This window comes from Rhincodon typus, chromosome 29 (genome assembly GCF_021869965.1).
Source record: "Rhincodon typus isolate 14 chromosome 29, sRhiTyp1.1, whole genome shotgun sequence".
In the NCBI taxonomy this organism is placed as follows: Eukaryota; Metazoa; Chordata; class Chondrichthyes; order Orectolobiformes; family Rhincodontidae; genus Rhincodon; species Rhincodon typus.
The window spans coordinates 10,355,860-10,375,831 of NC_063360.1; the positions used below are offsets into that span (position 1 = coordinate 10,355,860).

The 19,972-nt window shown below is 41.7% G+C and overlaps 1 protein-coding gene across 1 annotated transcript in view; it reads right to left on the minus strand.

Moving 5' to 3' along the window:
* sema6bb (sema domain, transmembrane domain (TM), and cytoplasmic domain, (semaphorin) 6Bb) overlaps positions 1–19,753 on the minus strand; it is a 241,739-nt gene extending 221,986 nt beyond the window's left edge. Inside the window, exons 1-2 of the mRNA XM_048614179.1 lie at positions 19,654–19,753; positions 7,476–7,593 (exon numbers count right to left, since the gene is read on the minus strand). Of these exons, the coding sequence (XP_048470136.1) occupies positions 7,476–7,593; positions 19,654–19,753 (218 nt within the window). The remainder of the gene's footprint in view (positions 1–7,475; positions 7,594–19,653) is intronic.
* Positions 19,754–19,972: the final 219 nt, after the last annotated feature.

Consider the following 19,972-nt stretch of genomic DNA (forward strand, 5'->3'; position numbering starts at 1 on the left):
CATGTGGGGGCCAGTATCGATGGTGCCCACTGTGAGCTGCTTCTCCTGTCATTCTCTAGATGTGAACTGGAACTGGAAAATGGCTGGGACAACAGCCAGGGTGTGCATTGTCAGTCAGTGTCCCTTTGTTGGGTGAAAGCACCAGATCCCTGACACTGGACATCAGGACATCGAAGGGACAAATACACGAAGCAGGAGTTTGCAAACTGCAGCTACATTCCATTTGCAAACATTTCTTTGTACATATGCAATGCATCCAGAGTGACATCAAAAACTGGTCAAAGGCGGATTGCAGCATGCCACTGGGGCTAGCTAAACTATCATCGTCCTTTCAGTGAGGCAAAAGTTAGCAGCAATAATTGAAAAGGACAAAAACACACCCTTCACTACTGAACCCTCTGAGAGTGTTGAGAGACAAGGGCAATATTGCTACATTTGAAATTCTGTTTGAAGATGGACTATGATGAATGCAATGGAAAGTGGAATGGTTGATGTGGGTCTGGGGTGGGAAAGGGGTTGGGGGACAGGATGTAATGTGTTAGTCACTCAGCCAGCATGGTGCCTTCACTAAATTGGTCCATGTACTGTGAGCAGGGCCATGATGGAGCAGAGTATTGGGCTGTTGAAGATGTGGTTACACTACTTGGAGCAGTCGGGAGAGGGGGTCCCTTCAGCACAGTTTGGGCAGAGGGTGATGTGCCATTCTGGCAGCAGATGGCTCTGCCCTGTTGGAGCAGGCAATGAAGAGATGGGAGAAATGCTGAGGAGCTGGAGGAATGGGAGCAGTCAGCGAAGAAGAAGCATGAGAACATTGAGCTGGAGCAAGCTCTCCTTGTGAATGACAAGAGTTCAGCTGCATTGGTTCCAAGAACGCACACTGGGTCTTATTGACCCCCTGTTCCAATAGATGTGAGCTGACTGCAGAAAAGCATCATGGACTGTCAAGGTCAAAATACCTGCACCTTTTTCACATTGTGGCACAGAGATGCAGCCTGCATTCATTTTATTTATGATATAACACGGTGCAGAGCTGGATGAACACAGCAGGTCAAGCAGCATCAGAGGAGCAGGAAGGCTGACGTTTCGGGCCTAGACCCTTCTTCAGAAATGGTTTCTGAAGAAGGGTCTAGGCCCGAAACGTCAGTCTTCCTGCTCCTCTGATGTTGCTTGGCCTGCTGTGTTCATCCAGCTCTACACCTTGTTATCTCAGATTCTCCAGCATCTGCTATCTCTGAATTCATTTTATTTATCTTCCCTTTTGCTGCTTGTAATAAAAGCTCATGTTTGGACTTGTCCAAATGCTTGTCTGTATGTAATGTTTCCATACTGGACAGTGACAAGATACAGGTGTCCAATGGACATTGAGGACAGAGTAGCAGTGACCAAGACAGGAGATTTAGATGGGATATTAAGAACAGGTAAGCTGTGTGGTGAAATAGTGGTGATGGTGAGAGAATGGGGTTGTATATGTGCGAGTATCAGCCACATTGGTTACATGCAGTGAGCAGCATGGCTGCTGTGCTGGTGAGGGGCATTACCAGACTGCAGATTCTTGCCCATGTGTAAAGTAACTGTACTGAAGGGACACACCCCTGCCCCACCAACTACTCCAACTGGTGTAACCACATCTTCAGCAGTCCAATACTCTACTCCATCATGGCCCTGCTCACAGTACATGGACTAATTTAGTGAAGGCACCATGCTGGCTGAGTGACTAACACATTACATCCTGTCCCCCAACCCCTTTCCCACCCCAGACCCACATCAACCATTCCACTTTCTATTGCATTCCTTACAGTCCATCTTCAAACATACATAAATTCTTTACAAGATGGCGCAGGCATAAGGGATTCCAATCTTTCCGCGGGTATCTGCCTGAGTAGTGAGTTGTTCTGTGAACGACACATAGTAAGAAGGCAATAGGATCAGTCAAAAGGGATGCCATGGCAGTATGGTAGGTAGATAATGAGGCACGTTTGGTAAGGTACAGCAAGAGATCTTGTTGGGCCCCCTGGTGAGAATCCTCCAAATAACTCAACGATTACCCAAAAAGAAATGCAATTTCACTCCTTTGGATTTCCTTAATCCCTTTTCAGGAAAGCTGCCTGGAAAAGCTCATCTGGTTCCATAATGCCCTGCCTATTCAGTCTAGTCCACGCCAAGTGGTTAACTCATAATACCATCCACAGCCTTGGTTGAACACAGAATTGCTAATGTGGCAACTAGGAATGGCTTTGTCAGTGTTGACCATATCCTCAGAAAAATTTTAAAAAGGTACTGAACTTCAGAATAATCAATGCCTTGAAATATTTTGACTTCAGAAAGCAACATGTAAGTTAAGTTTAATTTATGACCTGTTTAGATGCTCTTAAAAGCAGCTCTGAACTATAAATAATTATGAAATGCTCCTTTCTGTGATGTCTGTGAAACAGGTATCCTTTTAAAGTGGAATTCTGAAGAAATACCATTTTAGTCATTAATCAATTGTCCCATTGATTGGAGCTGACTGAATGCTCTTTGACTAGTACAGGGAAGAAATACATGCTGGGGTTTTCGTTACTGTGTACAGCGATAGGAATGAAGGTCCATTACAGTTCCGTCGTGGCCTTATAATTCAATACTTCAACTTCCACTAAATCCTTCCTTCTTTTTTTTTTCCCTGTTTTTACTAAGAGTCATCAATCATTTAAAAACTCAAGCTCTCTCATTGATTTAGGATTTGCCAGAGCAATTTTGGGATAATGTCTGTCTCAGGCCTGATGTTCATTGAGTCTTCTAGGTTTCTTTATTTTCTGAAGTTATTACTTCCTACTGATGAATGATACTTCAGGTACTTTCAATTCCACCAGTATCTCAGGTGGTTGTCAGAAGGTTAATAGGTTATCAGATACAATGGCTGAGCCTTCTCTAACTCCTATGTCCCTCTGTTGCCCAAATGGGGTCAGGAGCAGGGAATTAGGTTGATGCCGTCCTTGAACCTGTTATTCCAGGGCTGAAGCCAATTACAGTAACTCTACTTTCACTGCCATTGATGTCAGCTACTTCAGGGGGTGGAGACCAGGATGTGAGCCTCATAAGAGGAGGAAAAAATGTTAAAGCAAAACATAAATGAAGTTGAAGTAATTACTTTAAGTAAGAAATAAAGCTGGAAGAACAAATATTACAACAGTCAAGGGAAGGTTCTTGGGTGAGGGTGGATATTATTGAAACTATCGTAACCTCTGTGGCAAGTTTGTGGAAATAAATAGTGAACCAATCATGAAGAAAAACAAAGACTTCCCTCTTCATCAAGATTTCCCCGAGGTTTATTTGGCTACATTATGTTCTTCCTGGAGATTGTCAATAAATTATTCTTGGCTAATAACAGCACAATGTTCATTTGTCAAATAGTTGTTCATTAGTTGACTGATTGCATTTCAAAATCATTTTCTTGATGTTTCAGCAATTCTACAATACATCAAACAATATTTTCATTAGACATAGCTCATGCCCAATACTAATGGCACTTGATTTTTCATTCTTAACTGTGCCTCACACACAAAATCAAATTGCTTCTCTCACAAAATCAAACAGTTAGTTTTTCAGTCCAATCCTCCTCCACTCCCAACATGCCCCCACACCCCCAGGGCACCTTCCCATGCGATCACAGAAGGGTAACATTTACCCATTTACTTCCTCCCTCCTCACTATCCAAGGTCCTAGATACACCTTCTAGGTAAAGCAGTGATTTACACAATGTGATCTCCCTTATCTTGGGGAGACAAAATGCAGACTGGGCAACCATGGAACACCTACGTTCTGTCCACAAAATGACTCCTTACTATTGTCTGCCGCTCCAATGCATCACTGTGTTCCCTGGCCAACATCTCTGTCGCAGGCTTGCTGCAGTACTCCAGTAAATCTCACTGAAAGAACAGCACCTCATTTTCCACTTTGGAATCCTTCAGGTGTTGGAAGTATTACAATGTATGACGGTGGATAAATCTCCTCGTCCTGACCAGGTGTATCAAAGAACCCTGCAAGAGGCTACAGAAAAAATTGCTGTGGCCCTGGCTTAAAAATTTGCATCATCATGGTTGAGGTCCTGGAAGACTGGAGGGCAGTGAATGTTGTGTCATTATTCAAGAAGGGCTGCAAAGAAAACCTTGAGAATTCTTGACCAGTTAGTCTAATATCTGTGGTAGGTAAGTTACTTGAGAATATTCTGAGGGATAAGTTATACATGCATTTGGAAAGACAGGGTTTCATTAGAAGTAGTCAGCAAGGCTTTGTGTGTGGGCGGTCATGCCTCACAAATTTGTTCGAGTTCTTTGATGAAGTGACCAGGAAGGTTGATGAGAGTGGGGCAGGGGAGTCATGCCTTCTGCCTTGTCTAATAATATTTAGTTCTCAATCTGTATTACAAAAAGCAGATTATTTCATCATTATTGCACTGCAATTTGTGGCTGTTTGCTCATTTTCTGTTTGATTTCCTACATTACAACAAGTGTCTACATATCAAAAATGCAATATTGATTGGAACATTCAGTGATTGTAAATGGCACTACAGATGGTCGGCACAGAGGCTCACTGGTTAGCACTGCTGTGTCAGGGCATCAGTGACCCGGGCTCAATTCCATCTTGGGTGACTGTCTGTGTGGAGTTTGCACATCCTCCAGATGCTCTGGTTGTCCTCCCACAGTCCAAAGATGTCCAGGTTAGGTGGATTGGCCACGGGAAATGCAAGGTTACAGGGATAGGATGGGGGTGTGGGCCTGGGTGGGATGGTCTTTGGAGAGTCAATGTGGACTTGATGGGCTGAATGGCCTACTTCCACAGCACAGGGATTCTATGAAATGCTAGTTTTTCGTTTTACTTTCTGTGATGCCCTCTGTGTTGATTAGCCTTTTGACAATTATTCAGTAACGCACTATTGGAAAGTGCTTGGTAAACGAGTGCTGGTGTCTGTATAAGTCAACTTCAATCACCAATTCAACAGAAATGGAGTGGAACGAAAAAAAAGTACTCATGAAGGGAATGGTTCAGAGTAATCCTTCAATTAATTACCTACTTCATGAAAATGTGAGACAGATGCATGATTGATTGCCAATGGGTATAAGTCATTGATTATTTATGAAGCTTTGGCTTATGTAGACTTAATATTTTTATGTCACTTATATTTCATACACCTTTGTCAAAGCTTTCCTGCAAATAATATACTGATTCTTGGTGATCGCCTGGCAGAGGTTAAGGATATGGCTGTAAAATCATTCATTTGTGTCAAATCATTCATGTGATGCATTAATAAACCTTACACAGAGTTTGCTCAACAAAAGAAGGGAAAAGGAACAAAGTGAAAATAACAAGGAACATAAAGGGGAAGAAATTGTAGAGGAGATACTTTCTGTTCAAAATACTTGCATTTTTACTGAAGAGTTGGCTTACTGTAAATGTTCTCAGTCAAGGAAACTCCCAAGTGGGGGGTCTCTTTCTGATTGGCTGCCCAACTCATATTAATTAAAGGAAACGTCCATTACCAGCAGGGTTGCAGTAATGGGGAGGAACGGGACAAGTTTAATTTGACCAAAAAGGTACTCAGCAGCAGAGACTGTGAAATTTGCTTTGCCAAACTTTAGCATGCTTTCCTAAAGAAGCTGTTTTGAGGGCATGACCTGATCCCACTGTTGATTCTGCTGGAATGACTAACAGCAGAGGAAAGTACTTGGCAATCTCCATGCTGCTCCTACGAAGAACTGTCAATATTAACTATAGTTATGGTGAAACAATCATGTTCTACTTTGGATGCCTTAATTCTGATGATATAGACTCCCATATCACCAACCAATCTAATCAGTCCCTGGCCAATATTGCAGACTGAACCAGATTGTGTGCAACCTCAGGATCCAATTTGACCAAGACCTAAACTTCTCATCCCACATCCTCTCTATCATAAAAGCCAGCTACTTGCACCTTCACACCCATCACTGCCTTTACTGCAACCTTTCTACTGCTGAAACTCTCATGCATGCACTTTTTGACTCAAACATTCTAACAACAGTATCTTGCTTCTGATCTTCCACCATCCCTAACTGGAGCTCATCAAAATCTGCTTCAAGTTTCCTAGTACTATGTCTTATTCATCTGTCACCACTGTTTGCTGCCCCATATTGTATATCCCTGTCCATCCATGTTACCATTTTAAAATTCACATCTTCCTCTTCAAATCCCTCCAAGACTTTTCTCCACTCTATCGTTGTAACTTCTCCAAACCTACAATCTTCCAAGAACTTCTCATTCCTCAACCTCCAGACTGTCGAATGACTATCTCTCTTTTCTCCACTTTCAACTGTCTTGATCTTGAGAGCTTTGGAATTTCCATGCTAAATCTCTCCACCTTTCCTTCCTCTGTTAAAATAATCCTGCAAACCTAACTCAGACCACGTTTTCAGTTGCCTGCATCAATATCTCTTCCCTTGGCCAAAAATCAATTTTTGTCCAATTATGGTACTGTGAAATCCTTTGGGATGTTTTCCTATATAAAAGGCACTCTATAAAAGCACACTCTTGCTGTAGGTTAGTATTATTTAATTTAATTTCCTAGAATGGGATAGGCAGATAGATGTTTTGGTGGGGAATTGCCTGCATTCTATTTTGATAATGCTAAACAAACATTTGTGTTATATATTTTAAACTTCTCTCAGATGCGATGGATGAGTAGAGTCCATGTACATTGATTGTGGAAGGAGTGCGCTTGATGTTCTGCGCATCATTCTAATCTTGCTAAATTATGCTTTAATTCTGGTTACCAGAGTTGTGTGAACTAGCATGTTGGGGAGTGGGAAGGTGCACATTTTGGAGTAAACCCAACAAAATTCAACTGTTAGTGTATTTGAGATAGTCAGGAAACATTATTTAACTTAGATTGTGAACACTTGCTCTAGCACCTCCAGCTGTATCATTGAGACATTTCCATTTCCTAAATGTGATTTCTGTGGCCTGTCTGAATGATATTGCTAATCTTACTCCTTGAGCAATTTTCTGCTGTCGATTTATGCCAACTAAGAAACTGCATCATAAAAGCAGCAGAAAGCATCTTTCCAGCATGAAGTGTGTTGCCGATAATGTACTTGCTACAATTTTAATCTAGTCACCACTGGCTTTGCTGGATATGTAGAGGTATATTCTGGGTAAAGTCTGCACAGATTAGGCCATTGAAATTCAGACCTTCCTGAATGACATGGTAATGCATTGACTCACTAAACTGTTGAGGAACTTGAAAGAAAATAAACTTTTAATTCTCTGCCAATGTTAATGCAGCCAAAGTCCTTTGAACATTTTTATGCCAATGGAGAACATTTCACTTGTGAAACAAAAATGCCCTGCAGAGATTGCAGAATACGACAGTCTTATTGACAAAAGAAATTGAGAATTGTTACAAATATCTGAAAGCAGTAACTGATAAGAGTTGAATCACAGTTAATCTCCAATGTATTTACCTGCCACCTATGAAGAGGGTCCTGTTCACTTTCAGTATCCGCTGAACATCCAGATTTTCTCCGAGACCAGGATTTGCTCCAGGGCCACTTCCTACAAAGGCGACACTCTGCCTCACATCTGCAGAGAAAAGAAAGGCTTGTTGATTCTAGCTTCACTCTTTTCTCACCTTCTGACTTGTGGTGGATTGAGGTTTTGTGTTCAGCAGCCCATCTCTGCTCACCTACTCAATTCACCATTCTTCTTGTGTGAGCCTTAAATAATGAATGCAGATGGGCTTATAGACCATGAATGGCATCACGGTTTAGCCCATTTATGCTTCTTTCCAGCAAAAGTCAGTGGAAAGTGATAAGGGGTCCAATGGCATTGAGGCATATTTGGCTCTGATGAACTCAAACAGCAGAGAACTGAACCAAAGGGAAATGTTCTAGCCTGTATGGCTTAACATAGCTTGGCACTGTCATGTTGATGCAAATAAAATCCTAATGTAGGGAATAAAAATGCCAAATTAAAAACAGTAGAAAGTGGTCTTTCAGAAGCGATTAGGAACTTTTTCAGGATGGACTGCATAAGGAATCTAACTTGCACATCTCCTTGTCTGGAAGAGTATGGGAGAATGGGACAATGCAAAGTGAGAGAGAGAGAGACAGAGATAGAGCTATATCCTCCACCTGGAAATCTGTAAGCTGTTAGTCAAACATTTCTGTTGAAATAACATTCATTGTTGGCCTCTACTACTGATCCAGTTATTGTTATATACATAAAAAGTATGTTACTTGTCTCCTTATTTAAAAAAATATTTTTCGATGTGGTCTATGTATTTTTTATGTTAACATTTATGTTCAAATATTTTGAAGTTTGACTTGTTTGTTTCTTTTTAAAAGTAGACAAGAATTAGGAGAAAGTTGGTGTTTTCACTTCACTTAAATACAGTCAGCAAGTAGCCATGTCACTGAGACTGGCTGCCTCAGAATGTGGTTAAGAGGTCAAGTATAGAATGGCTTAATTATACAGCTCTTATGGTGCAGTGGTTGTGTCCCTATTTCTGGGTCAGAGAGCCTGGGCTCAAGTCCCACTTGCTCAAAAGGTGCTCAGAAACAAAACAGAATGGCTTAAGCACAGAATAGAACTCCTGTTGCATTGATCCATCAGTTCCTCCACGTTCAGGAGGAACAACAACAACCCTGTTGTCCTGGTAGAGCTAGAGGACATAGGCCAGGAATGCGGCATGCACTAGAATTTTTGGCTGAACACCCTCATTTACTAAGCCACTGAAGTTACCAGATTCAAGTCAAACCCAAGGAGAGAAGTTGTTAAGTGAGCTAACCTTCAGAGTGGTCGAGCGATAACAAAATCGATAAATCCAAATGAAAATTAGTGAGTGGCGATTTAATAACGAGTTACACAAAATATAAGTACAATTACTTAAATTTGGTTCTTAAAATTACTTCTACATTTTGAGCTCCCAACAGGCTACTGAATTAATTACCACAGTCAGCCTGAGTTTAAAAATAAACAATAAAACACTTGAAAGAGCTCAGAAAAGATATTTACAAGGATGTTGCCAGGATTGGAGGGTTTGCATTATTGGGAGAGGCTGAATAGGCTGGGGCTATTTTCCCTGGAGCATCAGAGATTGAGGGATGACCTAATAGCGGTTCATTAAATCATGAGGGACATGGAGAGGGTGAACAGCCAAGGTCTTTTTCCCAGGGTAGGGGAGTGCAAATCTAGGAGGCATAGATTTAAGGTGAGAGAGGAAAGATTTAAAAGAGACTGAAGGGGCAACTTTTTCACACAGAGGGTGGTGCGTGTATGGAATGATCTGCCAGAGGAAGTGGTGGAGGCTGGTACAATTACAATATTTAAAAGGCACCTGGATGGGTATATGAATAGGAAGGGTTTAGAGGGATATCGGCCAAATGCTGGCAAATGGGATAAGATTAATTTAGGATTTCTGTTCAGCATGGATGAGTTGGACTGAAGGGTCCCTTCCTTGCTGTACGACTCTATGACTCTATAACTCTATGACAACATAACAGTAAAAATAGGCTTAGCATTAAGTTTCCAATTGCAAACACAAACTATTAATTATGTCACAGTTACTCCAGTTCATTTCAACTGCACATATAATTGACAGATTTTGTATGTCTCCCAGTCTCTTCTGAAGGTTCAATCCACACTGAAGTACAGATCCATGGAGGTTCTCTGCTCCTAACTACTCTCCACCAGAGTGGTGGATACTGTAACTGGCCTTACTGTCACAGGAGATTGGTTGGACAAACACAGACTGGGTCACTGGGTCCTGGTCACTATCCATTTCTCTTGAAATCACACAAATGCAAAATAGTGAGCTCACACGAGAAGATTGGTGGCTTGGATGAGATACCAGAAGGGCAGCATTTTAAACTGTACTCAATCAAGAGCAGGTATCAAGAGAACTTTACCGCGTATCTGACCCATTGGATATGTTTGAGCTGAGAATGTTGTCATTCGCCAAACAAAGCAACAATCTGGTTACTTTGGCAGAATTTGTCTTGAAGCCAGCCAGTTCAGAAGTGGAAAAGCAGGAGCTGATAATGTAAATTGAACTGGATGTGTACATTACAGATGAGGATGCAGAGAGTTCTCACAGAGTCAGCGTAAATGACCACAGGTCAAAGGATTAATTACCTTTTCTGGGGAACCGGGCTGATATGTTAATCAGCATTCATAAAGTAACTAGACTGTAGATCAGTGGTGAAATTAGAGTGGGAAAACATCACTATATGATGGGGGCCATGTGAAATGTGTTAACCTTGATAATAATTGAAGCACATAAGGTAAAAATGTATGATAAACCACCTTCTTTTTAATTGCAATTACTAAACCAATGACTGGCAATCCTAAAATAACACTGACTTTTTCACCATTCTTGCAATTATGACACAATGCTCTTATGCATTACCCATTATCAGGGTCTCAGTCAGAACATCCACTCAGTAATAAATCTCCTCATTTAAAGCTCGTCATCACAAGAGGGAGGTTACACCAGACTGAGCTTGATCCTGTTCACATCTAACATCAGGTGCCTACTTCCCAACAGAAGCAATTAAACAGTTATCACCAGTATAATCAATAATATCCAATGTATTGTCGTCAGTTCTAATTTTCTAATATCCCATTCCCTTTTTCAGTTCTCTCCACAGTACTATGGTGAAAACTCCCCATGCAGAAGTAAAATAATTACTCATTTTGTAAATAATTTGTATCAGTTTTGTTGGGCCTGGTGCAGAGATGATCTTTCCCCTCACCCTAATCACCCCCAGTATGTTAGTTCTGTAACCCCTCTTCCCCACATTGTTAAAGTGACATTTTTAACACCTCTTGTAGAAATTTAAGGATCTGAGAAAGAAAAGACCAGAACTTACCTCTGTTTTATCCCAACCAAATACTTCTGCTTTCTCACCACATCTCTCAATGTCCTCTCCTTCTTTATAGAGTTAGAGTCATACAGCACGGAAACAGACTTTTCAGTCCAACATGCCAAATGTAATCCCAATCTAAACTAGTCCCATCTGCCTGTTTCTGGCCCATATCCCTCCAAATCTTTCCTATACACGTACTTATCTGAGTGTCTTTTAAATGTTGTAACTGTGCCCACATCCACCAAATCCTCAGGAAGTTCATTCCACTCATGAAGCACCCTCAGTGCAAAAACTTTGCTCCTCATGTCTTTTTAAAATCCCTCTCCTCTCACTTTAAAAATATTTCCCCTAGTCATGAAATTCCCCATCCGAGGAAACAGGCACCAACCATTAATCCTATCTATACCCCTCATGATTTTATCATAGAATCCCGTCGGTGCGGAAACAGGCCAATCGGCCCAATAAGTCCACACTGTCTCTCCAAACAGAATCCCACCCAGACCCATCCCCTACCCCTTCCTCATAACCCTGCATTTCCAATGGATAATCCACCTAATTTACACACCCCTGGACATTATAGGCAATTTAGCACAGCCAATCCACCTAACCTGCACATCTTTGGACTGTGGGAGGAAACCCACACAGACACAGGGAGAATGTGCAAACTCCACACAAACAGTTGCTCAAGGGTGGAATTGAACCTGGGTCCCTGACGCTGTGAGGCAGCAGTGCCAACTATTGAGCCACCGAGCCGCCTAACTGCTGAGCCACCGTTATGATCCTCTTAAAAGGTCACCTCTCAACCTTCTACCCTCCAGTGGAAAAAGGTCCCAGCTCATCCAGCCTTTCTTTACAAGTCAAACCTTCCTTGGCAACATCCTGGTAAATCTCTTCTGAAACCGCTCAAGCTTAATAACATCCTTTTTCTTGAATTCACTTACACCATCCACTTCAATAGTCTTCTTTAGTGATCTGTCCTGTTAACTATAATCTGTTTGCATGAAAGGAGTGAGAAGGGCAACTTCCTAATGACAATTTATGCCCTTTGGAATTTGAACCTTTCAATAGAATGGTCATGGAAAATAATTGATCTGTAACAGAAATTCATTTACTTACCTTGAACAATAACCCTTAGTCACATTGCCTAACAAAAAAACATCTATCCCAGTTTTAAAATTTCAATTGACACCAGCTGTAATTGATTTTCCGAGTGTGGTTTTGGGTGTGTAAGAAGAGTTCCAGATTTCCAATACCATTTGTACAAGGGAAGGGAAACATTCATGGAGAAAATTAGGTTGTCAGAAAAGTATTTGATTTTGCTCAGAGTCACAAAAGCTGCACCACATTACAACCACTGTCCAGATGAGAACAGGCCACTGATCAAACCTGACACCAGGCAGTGCTTCTACCAACTGGATTTCAAACATATTCTTTCTCAGCTCACATCTCCTTTCAATGGGTCAAGGCTAAAACGCATGCTATTGAACCATATAGAGCTGGGAAACTTCAAGTTTTACCGAGCTCAATGCTGATCTCAGTTAGGGATGTTAGAAATGGCCTCAGTGGTCCTCAGAGCCGATAGAAAGAAATAAGTTGGGTTTCATATTCCTGACATTTGTCCAATGTTACACTTGGTCATCTAATAAGAATTAGGTCTAGCTGAATCAGATTCTTTCGACACTTAGGGAATGTTAAACCTCAAGAGAGTAGGGTAGAAGGGTGGAATTAAGTTTCTAAAATTGGTAAATCTAACTTGACTCCATTGGTGGTTGACTAGCTCAGTGGCTGGGTAGCTGGTTTGCAAAGCGAAGTAGCAGCAGTGTGGGTTCAATTTCCATATCAGCTGAGTTCACCACTCCATTCTTCAACTTCACCCCTCACCTGGGGTTGGTGGCCCCCAGGTTTAACTCATTGTTGGCGTCGCCTCTCTCATGAGGGAGCAGCCCATAACCCTCTGGGACTATGGAGCCTTTCACAGTGAACAATCTCGCTTCTGATTACCCTGGTGGGATGTTGGGTGAGTAACCTGTTCTCAAGAATTTTGTTTTTAAATTATAATCCGGTGCTTTAAAAACAAAATCACTCACAGAACTGGGCATTGCTGGCTGCCCAACATTTATTGTCCATCCCTAGTTGCCCTTGAGAAGGTGGCAGTGAGCTGCTTTCTTGAACCGCTGCAGTTCACGAATTGTAGCTACACCCACAGTGCTGTTAGGGAGGGAGTTCTAGGATTTTGACCCAGCAACACTGAAGGAATAGGGATATATTTTCAAGTCAGGATGGTGACTGACTTGGAAGGGAACTTGCCACTGGTGGTGTTCCCATGTATCTGCAGCCCTTGTCCTTCTGGAGGGAAATGGTTGTGGGTTTGCAAGGTGCTGTGTAGGTGTCTTTGGTGAATTTCTGCGGTGCAAGTGGCAGACAGTTTAGCGACTGAGCGTCAATGGTAGAGGGAGTGAATGTTTGTAGATTTGGTGTCAATCAAGTAGGCTGCTTTGGCCTGGATGGTGTCGAGCTTCGAATGTTGTTGGAGCTGGAACCATCCAGGCCAGTGCTTCAGATTTCAGCAAGCCTTTTGGATTCAATGGCCACAGGCTGGGTTTTTCAGGGTTGGAAATGCAGCAGCAAATGTGAGGCAAATCTGCTGGATCTTATCTCCATTGCAATTTCTTTCCCTACAATCTCTCCCACTACAATTTCTCCTTTGCTTCTAATAGTCCTTTTGACTTCTAATGCTGGCCATTTTGACTGAGAATCGGCCAGCATCAATCTGTCTGTTAGCATATTGTCAATAAATTAGTTGATTCTAATTTCTTTTTCCAATCAAGTTTCCACTTCCTCCCTTGTTTAGACTGTGGTAACACTTTATTGGTTCAAAACAGATATGCTTTGTGAGTGAGCCCATGCAGTAGCTCATTAGCTCAGTAGCCCATTCAGCAATGGAGCATTGCATGCCTGAACAGATTGGAGAGCCATGCACCATTGATGCACAGATTGAAGTGCCATGCATCATTGCTGAATGGATTGCAGTGCATTCACAATTACAGGATGGATTGGAGTGCCATGCACCGTTTCTGAATGGTTGGAGTGCCATGGCCCAGTGCTGAATGATTTGGGGTGCCATGCACCATTGTTAAATTCCCCATTGAGGCTCACTCATGAAGTGTATCCATTTGAAACTCTTACCTGATAAATTGTAGCCACTGGATAAACAGATCACTGTATGAGTCCAACAATTCATGGGTGGAAGTGAAAAAACTTAAGGCAAAAATGTATTTGAGTCAACTAATTTATTGACACTAAATTAATTAATTCATAGCTACATATTAATTATTTGTGACTGGCCAGCTTTGCAGTAAAAAAAGGGGTAGGTAAATCAACACTATCAACAGACTGCAGAATCTGCTCACTAAAATTTCACAACTGTCCACCACGTTAACACAATGCATTGCTGTCACACAGCAAAGGTGATTTTTGAAAAAATACAATAGCCGAAACCAGAACTGGACAGGACCTCACAAGGGCCTCATTCAACTGGAATTTACATAACTCAAAACGAAACACACAAACACAACCAACAAGAATGTTGTTAAGAGATTTAATTTCAGTCTTGTGTGTTTTATTGGGTGAATTCACAAGGTCACTGCCCGGCAATGCTGCTCTGAATCAGTTCCAATAACCAACAACCCAACGCATTGTTAGGAACTATATATTGGTGCAAATTCCAACTGCGCTATAGAGAATGCAATTATAATAAGAGGATTAGCTGACGAGGGCCATTTATATTCATTGCAATGCAGTCAAACTTTACTCATGTTTAATAGAATTGGAAAGACTTATGCATGAAATATAATCCTGATTTGTTGCCAAAGATGTCACAAAGCACAATAGCGCAATTTCCTGAAAATCTATTTAAATTACTTCTATTGACCATAGAAATTAATAAGAAAACATCTGTGCAGCCAAATAAATGTTTGACTCAAATCTATTTGAGGATGCATATGCCACAGGTGACATTTTTAAAAAAATCTAAATGTAGATTTATGTGTAAAATTCAGTCTTTTTTTCCTCTCTGTACATCTGCGATGGCTACAGAGGTAAGTTCACCAATCCTGTGCTCCAGTAAGAATGAAGTGCAACTGAAAGAATCAGGAGTCCCAGCTTTAATGTGCACTCATGTTTCGAGTGTAGTTCTATGCTAGGAGCACAGAACCAGTGAATGTACTTTGTTGTTCTCCTGTCCTTTCCCAGAGATAAGGTGCAGTGTTCTGACCAGTTTCCATTCACTTTATTTCACTCAGAGTCACTGTGGTCAATTGTAACATTGCAATCACTGCCAGGATGGAAACAGGCCATGGATCAAATGTGACACTAGGCAGTGCTTCCAATCAACTAACAGGATCAGATGAATAACGATAGAAAATCTCAACAATCTTCTCCAGATTGGACATCAAACACATTATTTTCTCACCTCACAGCTCCCTTCGATGGGTCAAGGGTAAAACGCATGTTATTGAACTGTACAGAGCTGGGAAGCTTCAAGTTTTACCTAGGTCAATGCTGACCTGAGTCAAGGATGTCAGAAATACCTCAGTGGTTCTCAGTGCTGATAGGGAGAAATTAGGGAGTTTCATACTCCTGATATTTGTCCAACATTACACTTAGATGTCTACCAAGGGTTGAGTCTATTTTAACCAGATATTGTGCAGACACTCAGGGGAATTTTAAACCACAATAGGGTAGGACAGAGGGGTGGAATTCAAGTCTTAAAAATAGGAAACTTAACTTGGGAGTTGGTTAGCTCAATTGACTAGACAGATTGTTTGTGATGCAGATCAATGAGGGTTCAATTGCTGAGTTCATGACTGCATTCTTTAACTTTACCCCTCACCTGAGGTTAGTGACCCCAGGTTAAACTCAGCATTGGCTGTGCCTCTCTAATGAGGGAGCAGCCCATAACCCTCTGGGATGATGGACTTTTTCACGGTGAACAACGTTACTTCTGATTACCCTGGGTGGATTGCATGTTGCAACCTGTCCTCAAGAGGTGGGTTAGTAATTACAATATGTTAATTCTACTTGGCGCCAGATTTCAGCAGCCATTTGGATTTTAATGGTCGAACTTCTCAGGGTTGGGAAATGCAAGAGCTAAAAAGAGGCAGAAGCTGCTGGATATCATCTCCATTCTCTCTCCCTGCGATCTCTCCCACTATACAATGGCCCTTTCTATCTCTCATGCTGGTTTTTCTGACTGATAGTCAATTGGGCCTTTCAATCTGCCTGGCAGTGAGGCGTGAAATAGGGGGAGATAAGCTTCAATTGTTAAATCTAGCAGCAACTTTCCCTCCCTACCACCAACAACACCCACCCCCTCCACCACACCCCCCCACCCCCCAAGTTGGTGAAAATCATTACTGTTCACTTCCTATCTCATCGTGTCAAGGTTCTTATTATGTAGATAAAAACCGAAAGAACTGCAGATGCTGTAAATCAGGAACAAAAACAGAAGTTGCTGGAAAAGCTCAGCAGGTCTGGCAGCATCTGTGAAGAAAAAAATCAGAGTTAACGTTTCCGGTCCAGTGACCCTTCCTCAGAACTGTCCTGAGGAAGGGTCACCAGACCCAAAACATTAACTCTGATTTTTCCTTCACAGATACTGCCAGACCTGCTGAGCTTTTCCAGCCACTTCTGCTTTTGTTCTTATTATGTTGAAGCATGAATCTGAAGTGCCAAGCAGTTGTGCACCATAGCATTGTTTGAGTCAGCTATTAAAGGAGATGATGGGATTAAAACAGCCACAAATAATGGACACAAGTGAGCACTTTCTTAATAATGTGTCCCAGTGCTATTCATTAACCAATGCCTGCGAGAGACTTAGGCTATACATGCACAGATTTCCATCCCCTGCCATTTAGGACAGCACTTAGCACCATTTGCCCTGACCATACAGCAGCAATCAGGTATGTGATATCCAGGGAATTATGCTAAAACCCATATTGTAACAGTCCATAGCTCAAAGTAATGGCACACTAACATTCTGCGTCCCTTGAATCATCAAAAAGATATCACCTCTGCAGGTTGGATAAAGTTTTAATACAACATTGCCTCAAACTATGATAAAGATTGTGAAAGAAAATCATTAGTCTGGAAAGAGTGGCAAATTAAATAAGCATTCATGGTTATTGTCATGTCTGTGACTGTAATAGTAGGAGTAATTTGAGAGGATACATGAAGTGTATCAAACATGTTATAATGCACAGTATTAGACTCCATTGACCAAGTAGATTTCTTTAATATAATGTTCCAGTGCACATCCACTAAAAAGCTCAGTCCCTAGACTGACCACCATGTAGTTTGTCTTTTAATTTTTGGCTCTTTGTTACCTTATTCCATTCCCAACAACAATTCTGTCACAGGTCAACAGAGGACAAGAAGGTCAAAGGAAATCACATAGCCTATTGTGGGCTTCAAAATAGTTCCCACCCTTAAAATCCTCCCATAAGTCAAGCATATATGCAAATAAGGCCTGTAACATTTCCACAATCTCCTCATGTCACCATTTATAGCGTTCTGGCTCACGTCTGTCATACGTATTTCCATTAGTTCATTTGAATTTCATCAGACTATGTTGGAAGCCCCTTAATTTAACAATGATGCATTGCCCGACCTGTCAATAAAACAAAGCCTCACTTCACTATGGAATGCCACTCCCCCAAGGTCATGACTTGTTGCTGTGGCATGAGCACCTTCCCACAATAAATAGAGCAAATACAGCTCTTGGGCAGTGAATGAGAAGCTGCGTGAGTGATGAAAAGGCTTTTAAAAGTATGAATTCAAGAGGTCATTTATCTGAAATCATGACAGGGTGGTCTTTGCTGGAACAGTCACTGAGCAGCGTGGACAATGAACTAAGGTCAAGCACTCTTCCTAGCATCTCCATAAAATTCCTAAGGATTAAACCTAGACTCAAACCTGATAAACCATGTCAGATGAAAAGAAGGTGGGGCTGCCTGTCCCATCCTTTAGGAATGATTGATTGGCTTTTGCAGGGTTATTTTTGAAGTTGCAGATTCTTTCCATTTGAGTGGGTGAGAAATGTTGTGCCTACATTTAGATGTTGAGTTCTGAAGGATGCTTGAGAGGAAATATATTTGAAAGATGATAAGGATGAGAGATTTGTGGAGAAATGTGAAGGCTTCCATATTCAAAAAATCAGTCTACATCATTTCTGCCACCTCCAGAATTCACCCCCTAAGCCATTTTACCCTCTTTTCCCCTCAAAGGGACCATTGTCTGCAATGCCCTGCTCCACTTCTCAGCCATTCCCAGTATCATGACCCCTTTCCATGGCAGCTTGTCATGCAATCAGAGGAGGGGCAACACCGGTTCTTCTACCTCCCCTTCCCTTACTGTTCAAAACCCCACACACTCCTTGCAGGTGAAGCAGTCTTCTTTCAAATTAATATCCTGCATTTGCTGCTGACAGTGAGGTTTTTTTCCAATGCTGGTGAGGCCAAATCAGTTCAGACGCTTACCCCAAAGCTTCAGTTGCTCGTCATTTTAATTCACCACCTCAATCTCAGGCTCACATGGAATAAGTGCAATATTCCAGTGAAATTCATCACAAACTTGAAGAACAGCACTTCATCCTCACTTTACAGCCTTTTAGACTTAGCATTGAATTCAACAGTTTCAGACCATGATCTCTATCCTCCATGTTGATTCTGTTCTTTTTGCAGTGCTGAATTGAACCTTGTTTCTTTTTTCCATGTTTTTGTTTTTAAATAGAAGTGGGCATTAATCTGCCACTTGTTCTCACACCAAACAAGTGTGTTGTCACAACCGCTACACTCCCTTTGCCTCTTGTTAAGGATACCTCTGTCAGTTAATCTCTTTTGCCCTCTACACTATCCCAGACTTCTTTTTTGTCCTTACTTCTATCCTCCAGTTCTGAAGAGGAAGTTTAAAGTGGATTTGATAAAGGTCTATGAGATTATGACAGGTTTAAATAAGGTAGATATGGAAAAGCTGTTTCTAATTGCTGATGGCAAAAGGATCAGGGAGCACAAATGTAAGATTTTAGGAAACAGGTTCGGGGGATTTGTGAAAGATCTGTTTTTGTGTAGTGTGGTGGTGATGATCTGCAATTCAATTACTTTGAGGGCAATGGAGCAGAGCCAGTGATGTTGGAAGGAAACTTTTGGACACTGTAAATTTGGGAAATAAATTTGCAGGGAAGCGGATAGAGTGAGGACATGAGACTGGTTGCATGCTCTACAGAGACCTGGGACAGACTTGATGGACCGCTTCTGTGTCATTATGACTTTAAAACTCCATAGGCATTTGGATCCTCTGATTTTTCCACCTCTTCCTCTGTAGCTATAATTCGGAGGAGTAATTAATTTTCAGGAAATCTTCTCATCGCTGCCTAGTGACTCTCACTAGAATGAACGTCTGTTGGTCAGATGAGGCAGGATTTGGCTTGGTTGTGATGCCTGCTGTAATCGAGCGGCTGCTGGAATGCATTGAGGATTGTGCATGCAAAATAGTCTCGAGGCATTCACTCCCCCACCCCTCCTTTTGAACAACGCCTGAACTTATGACAGCACCCTCAGCAGTTCAGAAAATGATGGTCTCTCCCCGCCACTCCAATAAAAGCAGGTTAAGAATTTCTGAGGAGGGTCAATGGTAGGTTTGACCCTTGACAAATGAATTCTGACCTCTTGCAAATTTACTATTCTTTCAAACCATAAATGTGATGCTATATACTTACAGTTTGCAGACCCAGTGCTGAGGGGCCCACTATCATCTGGGAAAATGGCTGCAGCCAGACCAGAGAGAACTGTGATGAACAGGAAGGTCAACGACTTCATGGTGAGAGAGGAAATATGGCCTTCTTCAGAGATGTCTGGGGGCAAGGACACAAAAACACAGCAGTTAGCAGAGGAGCTTTGTGTTAATTTAAAGTTAGTGAACCTAGTCATTTCCTGGAACAGTTTTGCTTAATGAAAAGGCTGTGTTTGGGTACAGACCCTCCAGCAAGCTTTCTGTGAGAACAAAAGTCTTGATGTTATATCGGATACAGACAGAAG